Consider the following 13,568-nt stretch of genomic DNA (forward strand, 5'->3'; position numbering starts at 1 on the left):
TGACCGCCCAAACATAAACAAAGGGTTGACAACTTATTGTTACGTAAAATTTAGTTACGGACGTCGAACGATATATTTTGTAGATATTAAGTCTAAAAGGTACACTTGATAGCGACGTAATGTAAGATATTAGTCTTTAAAATGATTAAAATTTATTCATGTTAAAAATAACATAAATACAGCTAATGCCAACAATGGTATAAACCATATGTACATATACAAAATATACAAACAAAGGGTTACCAACTATTGTTAGTAAAATCTTATATTTTTACATACATACGAGTAATGTAACCAAAGAAAATAATACGATATGTAAATACTAATTGTACTTATACATTTTTATATAAAATATTGTTTATATTCAGGAAACAGTTATATTTAACAGAGATAGAGATAACTAACCAATCCATTATAGGTCTATCTGTAACGAAAGAATTTCTAGAATATCCCAGGGATGAAAGGATTAATAAAAGATTATTAAAACTTCTTTTGTTTAGATTACCATAGCCAGGATACCCCAAGGAACCGGTTGGAGCACGCGCACTAACTCTTTTTAGGATCTACCATGGACCAGCCTGGAGATAACCTAGATGATCATGGAGTATTGGAGCCCTACCACCACCCTACCTTGGACGGATTGCGGTTGTGTTCCTGTCAACACCTTGACACTATAGACGAGAACAACAACATTATCACCACACCAGAGTACGATGGATTCTCAGAGAACCTGTCCATCACCATCAGGAATTTCTTGTTAAATACAGCCCTGAATACCACAGAAGATAGTAGAGTGGAGACCGATAGTGACATTAGCTCCAGCAGCACACTATCCCTCTCTACAAATGACCTCAACCAACTCTACTATGACCTGGAGAATCACTCAATCACCTTGGACGAGAATGGAAACGAGGTAGCACAAGTGGACGCCCTTGGCTACATATCTACCTCACCCCCAACCTCAACCTACACTTCGAACGAGAGCACTTCACCACCTAGTTCATCATCAGAAGAAGCTGAACTATCCAGAACAACCAACGCAAAAACATTTATTGATGTGACAATGTTAGATAAAACTAAACCCCTCAAGAAAAGAATGTATTCTATTTGGGAGGTTTATCATCTTGTATACCCAGCTATGAAAATACGCAAAGCATACTTTCTTAATGGAAAGCGTATTTAACTTAGCTTGGAATACAATATAGTTTATTATATATGCCTATATACTGGGACTACTAAACTTTTTCTTTTTCTCTTTTTTCTTTTTTAACAACTTACCCCCATTGGAGATGCGATCCTCAATTTTCAAATTCTTTGAACGTACATATGAGACTTTTACAGAAATGCTTCGCATCCACGACTATCTATCTATGCTTGATATAAAGTCAACACTTTATAGATCATATTATGAACCTTTGATTGACACGTGCCCTGCAATTAACTAGTAGCACTCAGGGGCAAGACACAATTACTTTAGCTAGGCCCAAGGCATTATTTGTATCAATTTATGCATTCATAGGCCTATCCTTACCTATATGACACCATATATGGGTAACGCTAGCCTATTCATGGTAATCTGTATGTGATTTGCTAATAGTATATGTTTATTAAAGATATTATGTTTATAGTTAATGTAATCATATAAACAACCAGTTCAAATATGTATGCCTACAACCATGCCTGATTTACGTCACATATTAACACACAGATATTTAATTGCACAGACAAACACTAAAATCCTGGTCCAGAGCTAATGTTATAGCATGTACCTCTTGAATTTATTCAGTTATTTACTAACTCTCCTACCATCAACTTCTCTTTCTGGCTTTAAAAGGTAATGACTTAGTTGTTTGGCATGCATTGTAGTTTAAATTTAGGCCCCTTAGTACTTAGCATGAATTGAGCTCAGGCCTTATGTTAGAACTCTAACACTTAGCACAATTCACTGCTTGGGACTTAGGGCACATTTCTGTCCTACTCTACTTATAATTTTAACACTTATCCTGTAAATATTTCCATACTTAACTTATGCACTTGTGATATAAATACACTTTATAAAAACATTTTCCTTCCTTAATACTTAATATACTTATATGATTCTGATCGAATATCAAAACCAACCATTTATTCTTAGGTTAAAGCAACATAATACTTCGCGTGGGTCTTTTGTTGAGCTTCCACCAGCTCAACCAAATTCGTATTATACTTGTGGGAATAGAGGGTTAAGCATTCTAAACAAACGAACCGACGATGAGAATGTCTATGTGTATTGCATTAAAATTAGGATTTAGTAGTACTCATAGAAGAGCGGTCTCCATACCTAACTATGGACAAACGCCCCATTCGCACACACATCTGGGCATTGTTTTAGGCTATTATTATGTCCTTCGAATATAATTCCCCTAGGTGCTAGAGGCGCAACCGCTAGTATGTGTATATTTTAGAATAACGTGAACAATGATTTGGATCTGACAAGCTGCGATACAAACAGTTATAACTGCAATGATGGAACCTGCATTGATATGTCAAAGGAAAACAAAATAAAATTTATAGTCCCCACTCAATTTTGTTTAAACTAGAACATTTATAAAACATATAAAATTATTCATAACAAAAGTTATGCAACTCAAACATTGAAACCCCGTATTTAGCCCCCTTCAAAATTAAAAAGAATATTATTTGATTATTAGAGTAAAACACTAACCATCTCCATAACCTTGTGCTGGCTCTCAATTTGGGCTTTTAAAATCAACCAATAATGTCGGGAATATTAACACAGCCAAGTATAAGAAAACCATTTCCTAGCAGACGAAAAAGGTCTTAGGAAAAGTGGGGCAGGTAGTTTTCTGTATATACATCTGTACTATAGATCTATTATTTGATTACTCCCTTCAAACATTTGAAACCCTTCATTTTATCCCCTTTTGATAAAAAGCTTGGACGTCCCTGTACCCCCCTCCCCCTTTTTAGCTGAAATGCAGTGCACGCCCTTAATGGCTTTTATAAAAAAAGCCATAGAACTATAATTCTATAAATTGAATCCCTAATATATTTTATTTTTTTTGCATAAAAGGATCTTTTTTTAACACTGACGTTAAGAGGGAAGGAAGGGGATAATGGGCTGTTTATTCACTAGCCAATATATTTTTACAATAATGTTTACTTTTTCGTTTGCTGAAAAACTCTGGGGACCTTAATTGAATTTTTATTGTTTGGTTCATAAAGTTGAGTGTGTTTACGATTTAACCAATAATTACAAGGGTTAATATTGTGTATCATCATTGGGGATGTACATCAATTTATCTGCCATTGTTTTATCCATTTTTGATAAACATCAATAATTAACAGCAGTTTGATATTAGAAAAGCGTTTGATTGTGTAACATTATTTTGTTTTAATTCTACTAGAGATGTGATTTGGACATGGATTGCCCTGACAGGTAAGATTTCTTTTACTTTGAAATATTGGATTTTTTCATCCATGTAATGGATTTATTATTACTTGAATAGCAGATTATCATGTACTCTAATAAAGTTTGTAGCTGACTTAAGTAACGATCTCCTTCTACTTTATGAACGAACTGGCCAATAAGTGAACTCCATGTAAGCAATCTAAATTAACGACAATTTTTTCCCTGTCATATTATCTACTCATATTCTGTATCCATTATCCTTGTACACTGCTTTTTAGGGAAGCTCTACAGATTATGTAAATCAATTATTTCTCAATTATTTAGTAACATTAGAAATAGAGTTACAATTTCTTGACATGATGTAGATTAACATTTTATGAAAAAGAGGATAAAAAGGTTTTTAATAATTGTGATGTAATTTTTTTATGGAGTAACAATTCTTTTGTTTTTTGAGTGGTAAGCTGAAACATAAAAAGTAAATGTAGTACATGTATCAATTTAGTATTTAGTTTATATTGTTGGATGGAATTAACCTCCATTCCCAAAACTATTCATCAAATTTCTCCCTTAATAATCATAGTTATAATTATATAAACGCGTTAATAATTTAGACCAAATTTTGTATTTCTAGGAGTGATGAAATGAGCTGTACCTTTTTAGAAATACCAAGGTATGTAGATGTAGAAACATAATTAAGTATACATGTCTTAAATAATTGATCTATGTAGACACAGAGAACAGAATTTATATTATAGTTTTAAAAATTAAATTTTCATTACATATATAGTATTTTGTACTTAATAAAATATGAATGAGTTACACAATTTTTCAAGTGAAATTTTAAAATTCATAACTTGGAATAAAATTAAATTTATCTTCATTTTTTTTTCTTTTGAAACTGAATTTTAATATACTTTAAGTTCAAAAAGTAAAAAATTGTTTATTAGTATTCCTTTTAAACGTTTTTAATCATTATAAATTATAACTTCAGTTGAAGATAAATGTAACCTTATCCCAAGTTTATATGCTTAAATTCTGCCTATTGTAGTTTGTTAGTAAAGAAATAGATTTCATAACAATAGCAATCCAGTTTATCCATCCAGCATTTTCATATATCCATTAACTTATTATTAGATGAGAGGCAATTGTATAATCATACACTTGAAATTTAATTCTATTGCACTTTAAAATAAAACAAGGATGACAACATCCATAGGTAGTAAACACAAAAAATCATGGATGGGAATACAAACGAGTTGATTTAAAGAGCATATGTTGAAATTAAGAATAAATTTATTGGGAATAATCACGAAACCTATCACAAGATTTTTTTTATATTTTTCAATATCTATATTTTGTATACTGACATACTGTCGGATTAATTACATACTGAATGCGCATTTGTATAGGGAATCTTAACACACAAAAATTTACACAGTATCTTAAATAACAGCCGAGAAAATTACATTTTTTTCATAGCCGACTGTTGTATTTTAGTTGGTATCTACCTGACATAATTCCTCCTGCAAGAAAAGCAACACAAAGAAACCAGAGAAATAGGGTAAGTAAATTATTTTAGCTGGTCAATGTTCCTGGGATCTATTACCTCGAAAAACATATGAACTAAAAATGCTGCAAGCAGCCAAACGGCTGAACGTACATATTATAGCATCACATCGTCATAAGAAGGCCTTTAAATTATGTAAAAATAACCCATATCAAATTATGCACAGGGCTCGAATAAGGAAAACGCGCGTAAAATAAGACTTCTTTGAAATTAATTATGCATTATTTATCATTGCCTATTAAAGATTATTTTTAGGCCTTCTTTTGTCGGTTACGTTTGAACATAATTTATGCGATACGCCGTTTGGTCGTTTTTTTGGAAATCATGGATTACATCAACATTTTACCGTGAACTGCAACAGATTCTTATCTTATGTTACAAAGTATCAGGGTGTCTATCTGTAGGTATGTTCAGTAAGATTAAGTACATGGATTGTTTAACTATACAGGAAAGTATTGTATTTGTCATGCAATGGAAGCCAATTTGGTTAGAGAATAGGATAGATATAGAGACATTTTAAAAACAAATAAACTAGCGAAATAAACCTAAGATAATATTTGAGGGCAGATAAAAGTTGGTCAATTCTTATAAGGGTCCCCCCCCCCCCCTCCAACAACAGCGTAAAATCACGCTTAGATTTCGTGATTTTTCCCCCAATTTAATTTCGTTGTTGGTATAAGCTGTTAAGTAACGCATAAGATACCACGCATTTCTATTTATAATAATAAGATACTTGTCAGTATATAATTATAACTTTTCTCAAAACTAAAATTAGTTTTTAAAAATCTTTCTTTTAAACTAGTATTAGATAAAAACCAGATACATAACCTAAAAGCGAAGCTTTTCTATAAATATGGGCAACTCTATAATCAAGTCCTAAAAATGTAAGTATGTCCATAAACATTATCCAGTATCAAGCAGTTTTTTTTTAACAAATTTACTTACAATTTTGCTTATTACTCTTATACATTTGTATTCTGATTATTCAGTTCTGAGACTATACAAGGAAGGATTATTGTAGATGTCCGTTTGTCCTACACAGTGCTTTGCTTATATGGATGTTGTCATCCTTGTTTATGCTATTGCGATTTACAAAATAAGATGAATGATTTAAACTTCTAATTCTTAATTATTAAAATAATTTTAAAAATTGTACATATTTTCAGAATAAAATCGAGGTTGATTTGGACGTGATGGCCATACTAGATGTTGATGTTGTCAACCTTACTTTTGAAACACAATTTAGGTCAGTTTTTTCCACAATTTTTAGCTATCTAACCCGTAAAAAAACTTTCTTGTGTTGTAAAATGCCGTCCTCTGCAGAGGTATGCAGAGGTCTTTTTTCTGCCTGTGTGTGTTTAAAGTACCCATAGTTTTTAATAAAAAAGAATAGGGTACCAGTGTATTTTACGGTCCAATCTACCCTTTTTCCCCAATCAATTGGACTCAAGTAATAATTTTAATCGGCATGGTGGATATAGGACACCAACAAACCTTGCCACGTCATCCAGGTACTTCAAGTTATTCATGTCGGTCGTCTGTGGGCTAATTTTTAAAAATTCTCAAACACAGCATAAAATAAAACCGGGTATCGAAAAATTAGTTTAGAGGCGGCAGACACAAGGATGCTGATGTTTTCAACTGCGATAAGCTGCCTTATTTAGCTGCTTTGTTTTTAAAACAGTAACTCACATTCGGCTGTGTATTATCATAATTTTTTTATAGGTAGTCGTGGTTTGTTAACCAAACAAAAACACGGTGGCTCGTTATTTTCTAGAATTTTAATAGATTTTGATGTACTATTATCTGAAAGTAAATAGAAATTGTTAAATTGAAATAATTTCTGCAATAATTTGTTATTTTGCTAAATATCATTAAGTTAACTTATCGTGTATTGAAGAAAATTGTTCATAAGAACTTTAATAACACTTTAACAACGTTTAATTTTGTACAGTAAAAACTTGTATAATTGAAGGTTTCCTGTCAAATAACATGGATAAAGGATAAAATGTCTAAAAATAGCGCAGAAATGTTAGAGTAAAACGCTAGAGAGAGAAAGGGTTAAAAACTGTATCTCCCCGTCGCAACCTTCCTATTGGGTCATTGAAAATCAACACAGCCAAGTAGCAGACAATAATTTAGAAGCAGACGAAAGAAGTCTTTGAAAAATGAAGGGAGGTAGTCTGTATATTCATCTATACTATAGATCTGTTGCAGAAATAATAAGCTAACAATATTTATACGTTAATTTAAAGTGATCAGGAAGTAAATATATGAGAATATTTTGAAAAATTTTATCATGAAAAGCATATTATTAAACTTGATAATTGACATTAGAAACTACGACAAAGCCCATATTGCCCTGTTGTGACGTCATAAATTTTGGGATAGGAGAAGGGAAGGGGGTAAGAAAATATCTTCATAGGAGATCAGAAAATGGGGTATTGTCAAAACTACATACAAGGATTTAAAAATGTACCAACCGTAGTTATTATGAAGCATCCATGAGTAGTTAAGCTGTCTATCTTAAATTGCAGCCGAGAAAATCGCATTTCCTTCATAGCATTCCGAACTAACTGACGGGCTGACGGGACAGATAAAGTAAATTATATAGTAGCTTCGCTACTAAAAACACTTATAGAATAAAGTTAACGGTTTTCCATCAAATAATTTTAACAATTGTTGTGTTACAAATTTGTTTAGAAAATCAATATCTAATAAAACTTCTTTTAACGCAACAAAATAGACTTCTATACAGTGTCATCATTAGGTAGTCAATATTTATCAGGAATATAGAGATGGGACAATGGGGCTTAAATTCTATTTTTGGCGTTTGCTAATGCAACTTTTATTTTATCTTGGCTATTTTAATGACTTTGGAAACTAGCGCAGATAATGCCGCTAAATAATTGTTCTCTTAGCAGACTAAGTTTACTGAATATAATTAAAACATTATACTAACAGACTATATGAAAACAATTCAAAACAAAATTAGTTAAAATTTGCCTTTGTATGCTTTGAATCAATCTCTAATGTGATACTTCTTTAATTTACTATTATATCTCTTATCAAACCCATATTTTTGTATTATTTTTAAAGAAATTAATGTTTACTTAAATCATACCTTTTATGATCAATTTCAGAGTTCTCATAGCTTTTAAAGGTAAAATAGCTTTTTTTTGAACCCTTACTAAATTCTGATTATGCATTATTCAAATAAAACAAAATTTGCCCTTGCTTTTTGACCAATTTACTATACCAATATTCCTGATTTCTATCCATGAAAAAATAGGGACAAGGCATTGTTAATATAAAGGAAACATTTTATAGCTTTACTCTTATTTTTAGCAAACTGGTGCCAAATTGCAATTTGACGCGCAATATAAGTTTTGTTTTGGCTTCCTGTAGCTTTGAAACTAGTGTATATATTGTTAACACATTTAATTTTAAAAAAATAATTTCTGTTACTTAAATTCCTGAACCTTAAAAAGCTCTTTATCATTCATTACAATACTTACAAGTGGACACTTTTCTATATTGGATTCCAATATCATTATTATTAATTTAAGTAGCGTAGATACTCTATAAATATTGTGCGTTTGTACGTATATCTGTAATGTATCAAATATGTATTCTTAAAAGAAGTGACTGTCTAAAATTTATGCTTTATCTAAAAACAATTTATACTGCGGTTGTTTTGCACTGTCCCCTTTAACTATGGGGGCTTCATTTTTTTTACTTGACACCCCCCTTCTTAATTTTACCATGAGGGTTGATATACCCCCCCGTCAACATTTTTATGTACGACTCAATAGACATTACTATCACCTAACTTTGATTTAAGTATGCCTTTTATATAATTGTTCTTTTATGATTTGGAAAGAATTTTTATTATTTTTCATTATTCATTATTTTTCGAGAGCTTTGAATGGTCATAACTTTCCTTGTTTTCTTATAAAATACAAAAAAAATACTTAATTGTTAGCTCGTAGCTATACCAAGAATGGCCAAGGGCGTGCGAAGCATTTCTACTTAGGAGGTGCCTTACAGCATTAAGCAAACTAAATTTTTTTGTGTTTTGAAATTTATGCCTTAGTTGAAGCTAATGTACACCAAAATTTTTATGTTTAATTGTTGAATTTTTACCCTGTTGTAAACTGAGGCAAGAATTTAGGGAGAATATATTTCATTTTTAACCAACCACATGACAAGTTACAGGAGACATAAGGAATCAACTACAAAATATATTACAATCCCCTATCTCGAAATTAATAGTTTTTACTAATTTGCACATTTCACACCCAAAATTTGGTTTTTCCCCCCCTATTAAAAATAAATGTTATGAGGGGAGTAATTAACTTCCCCCTGGCTCCCCGCCAATAAAAAGCATGGGCGTCATTGATAATATATAACCTGTTATTCTTTTTAATTAGATTGAGATTATCTTGGTATGATTCGCGGCTATCCTTCATAAATCTCAAGGATGATCAGTATAAAAATTGGGTCACACAGGTACAGTATAAATCAACCTTCATTTGATTTACTAACTCTTCCCCAGAAGTCTTAACAAGGCATGTTAATGAGTTGCCCTTATTTTAGCAAAGGCATTCTCTCTTCTCTTGGTAATTTTGTTTCGTCTGATTTTCTTATATTTGAATTCTGAATTGTAGCGTTGCTTTTAAAATTCATGTAGCTGCCATACCCAATTATGGCTTCCAAATGTACTTGCTTTGTCTGAATTTTAGGTATTTTCGTGCATTATGCTCGTTATCGGGTATTGGCTATTATTTGTAGGCCTTATTTGCTGGTTACAGAAATGTCCAAACAAAGAATAACTTTAAACCCTTCGGCCGTCAGCAGCCTTTACAATCTTGTTTTTGGAAATAATCGGTTCTAAACCTCTCAGTATTATCCTAATTATTTAGATAACCTTTCCAGTGTGGCTTCAAAACGATTAATATCCGCTGGATTAGAATTGGTTTTCAGCCATACTGAAAAATCATGTATAGCTTCGTATTACATACAATTATCCACGAATATTAAAATAAAAATAATTATACTTTCGGTCCCGTGGGGCTAGCAAAAATGGTTTTGATATTTATTTTAATATCCTCGGAAAGCTGTCTATAATACGATGCAATAAATAACAATTGTATGATTTTAGAATGAGTCCAAGTCGATATGGGTGCCAAAAGTTAGATTTCATAATACAGAAACTATGCTTACAAGTGTTAATGATGAAAAGGTGAGTTGATAAACCAGAAGATGCAAGTTTTTATAAAAAAAAGGATGACACCATCCATAAAAGCAAAGCTTTAAAATGATACATTTTTAAGACTTGATTATAGAGACGCTTCGATTAACATATTGTACCCTGTTTTCTTAGGAATTATCGTGTTCCAAAAATTAGATAAATAGGATAATTATGTCATGAAAAAAATGACAACATCTAAAAAAGTGAAGCACAAAAATTAGACAGATGTAAAAACGAGCACTAACACTTTTAGAGTGTGAGAACTTAATGAGCAGCATATGAATTTATAATTTTAAACAAAATTATATATAAATTTGCTGCAAAAATGTTTAGTTACAGGATACTGTTTGAGGTCATACTCACATTTTTAGGATTTAATTATAGAGATGCCTCGCTATAACTCACCATTGCTCACGGACAAAATAAATTATATATTTGCTTTTAAAATCTACAAATTTGGGGAGGAGTAACTCAAATTATAATGGTATCCATTGTATAAAAACATTGGGTGGTACCATAGACGTCCAATGCGGGTGGTAAGGCCATAGGTATTAGGCACCCCCAAATTTTTTTTCATTTTACCCCCCTCCCCAATAAAAATTTACTCCTACCCTTGGGGTGCCGTAAGCACCCCAACCATTTAGGAGAGGGTATTTACCTCCCGCCCAAACAATTTTTTTGGGGGGGAGGCAAATACCCCCCCCAAAAAAATAAAAAATTTCTAACAAAAAAAAATTTTGCGCGCCTCGCGCACATTTTTGATACTAAATATTTAATAAAATTTAAATTACCCCCCCAAAGCAAATTTTACCCCCGGGGTGAAAATTTTGGGGGGGTAAAAAATGAGGGGTAATTTTTTTTTTGGAGGGTTAGGGGTGTCCCACTCCCCAAGAAAATAGCCTAAAACCACCACAGGACCAGTAGGCATATTCCCTGAAGAGCAGAATCCGATCGGTTCAGTGGTTACCAAGATCTTAAGCTTCAGACGGACGGACGGACGGACAGACAAACCTCAAGCTACTTTGTATAATAGATTATTCGGGATATGTGTAAATTTATTTATATTCATCTTCTTATCCCTTAAGATCCCTAATTAAGTAAACATAATTAATTTTAGGCTTACATAACCATCGAAAAATTTGGAAATTATACTCTAAACAGTGTTCAACATCTAGGAATATAATTTCATTTCATTAATTATTAAGATCACTAGCGGCTGCGCCCTTAGTATCTAAGGACACTATAATCATAAGGTATAAGAAAGAAAATTAGCCTGAAACCACCCTGGGACCCATGTAAAGCTTCCCTAAAAAGGAGAACTCCACCATTTCAGCCCCCCACCCAATCTTTAAAATTAAATTGATAATGTGGAGGAAGGATGGAGGGAAGGCATTCCCCCCTTAACTAGAGGATTCTAGGGGGTGTAGAAGCTAGTATACAAAAACCTTAAAGAATCCACACTTGGTTTACAAATTAACAATTGCATCTATACCTACGTGTATCAACATATTTTTTTAATATTTTCTTTAGAATTTTCTTTTTCTCTAAAATGAAATAATAAGACCACAAATAGTCATATTATGCAAAGATGAATTTAAAAATATTTACATGAATCAATAATCTAAGATTATAAAAATGTCTCATATATAAAAGCATGCCTGCTTGCTGTCGGGGATATTTCGGGTTCGATTCTGAACAACACCGCGTTATACTAGAAACGCTAAATGGTACCTACTGATGCTATATCCGGCACGTGACACTAATACGAGAGTATGGGAGGAAGCCTTAGTCCACAAACAGGCACAACTCATTTACATGCACAGTTAGAACTTCCAGACAAAGGTTGAAGGTTGTGCCAAGGTTTGGTTGTCTGTTGGATGTTACTTTACCCAAGATCCTATAGTGGGTGTTAGGCTATCGCATCCCAATACAATCATATGATGCTCTGGCTTCTCTAGATGATCACATAGATGATGTAAGAGAACTTAGCCCTAAATTTAATAAAACAGTTAGATTTTGGCCGGATATCCCGCTGATTTTTAATGCCGGATATCTGGTAATTTGCTGGATATCGACCGTGGCCAGATATCCGGTCGGAACCGGATATCAGGCATTAGAAATCAGCCTGATATCTGGTATCCGGCCAAAAAAGTATTTGGCCAAACCCTAAAAAAATAATTATGTTAAATAGATATATTTACAAGAAAACTGACAAAATGAGGAAGTCTAAGCTTTATAGAACATGATTTGTGTACTATTAAAACTTCATACGTTTGTTTTGATATATCTACAATACACTTAGTCCAAAAACAAGAAAAAATGTGAAAAACATATTTTATAATCATTTGTTATCCCACATATAGCTTAGTCTCATGTAGAGAGGAATAAATCAGGGAGGGAGGGGACATTGGGCTATTTGTTGGCTCAACAACTTTAGGGACTTTTATTGAATTTTGATTGGTTGGTTCATTAAAATGAGTGTCCAAACGTTTCATCCAATAATTGTAGTCTACAGAAGGGTTAATTTTATGAATCATAATTTGGGTTGTATATCAATTTTTGGCCATTGTCTTATCCCTTCAGATTCCTGGGAATAAATATTATTTTTTCAAGTGAAACCAGTTGAAACTCTGGCGTATTCCCTCAAAGTACCTGTCGAGCACAGAAACCCTCGCTCTTTTTTTTTGAATTAAATAAAAATATAGGAAGGAGGTAGTTTTCTTTCTTTGAGTAGCCACTTTGGGCGGAGGCTAAACCTGCATTGCCCTAACCCTGCGGATCTATTCATTATCCAATACAACCTAACCTAACCTGACCTAAAGTAGTGAAAATATTTTTAGTGATTTATTGGCAACAGCTACATAAAATTTAGTTTAATATGCTTCTACATAAAAATGTATTAGTATGTTACTGCTGCGGTTTAATTGTAAAATTATCCTTGCTTTTAATTTTTTTGAACTTTTTGTTTTCCGTAATATTTCATATTTCTCCCCCTCCCACTCAACCAATTTCAGACAGACATGTAAATACATCATTGTCAGAGATATTGGGTACAGTAAATCAGCTGTTTTACTAGATATATCATTACTTAGATTTTACACCAGCTTTCATGTTCTCGAATAAAGTGAAACTCGCAGCAGGCTAAAATAACCACCCATCCGCCCATTTACCCCATCAAAATCCTCTGCACGCTAGAGGTATAAAGCACACATTTATATGGTTTACATTTTCCTTTATAGATGACAAATTACATGGAATGTTATTTACCCAAACTTAACAATTCTTTTAAAAAACATATTTTTTCTGTAACTAATATCGTCAGTAAACAATATATG

General features: G+C 32.4%; 1 protein-coding gene across 1 annotated transcript; it reads left to right on the plus strand.

Moving 5' to 3' along the window:
- Positions 1 to 3,411: 3,411 nt before the first annotated feature.
- Positions 3,412 to 11,416, plus strand: LOC145321468 (uncharacterized). The gene is made up of 7 exons (XM_080162888.1): positions 3,412 to 3,439; positions 4,044 to 4,082; positions 4,910 to 4,973; positions 6,146 to 6,225; positions 9,413 to 9,491; positions 10,144 to 10,224; positions 11,351 to 11,416. Exons 1-7 carry the CDS (start codon positions 3,423 to 3,425, stop codon positions 11,414 to 11,416), a joined length of 426 nt encoding a protein of 141 aa, XP_080019014.1. The 5' UTR covers positions 3,412 to 3,422.
- The last annotated feature ends 2,152 nt before the right edge of the window (positions 11,417 to 13,568 follow it).

The sequence above is a fragment of the Acartia tonsa genome, chromosome 6 (genome assembly GCF_053477335.1).
Source record: "Acartia tonsa isolate MP-2025a chromosome 6, ASM5347733v1, whole genome shotgun sequence".
Taxonomy (NCBI): Eukaryota; Metazoa; Arthropoda; class Copepoda; order Calanoida; family Acartiidae; genus Acartia; species Acartia tonsa.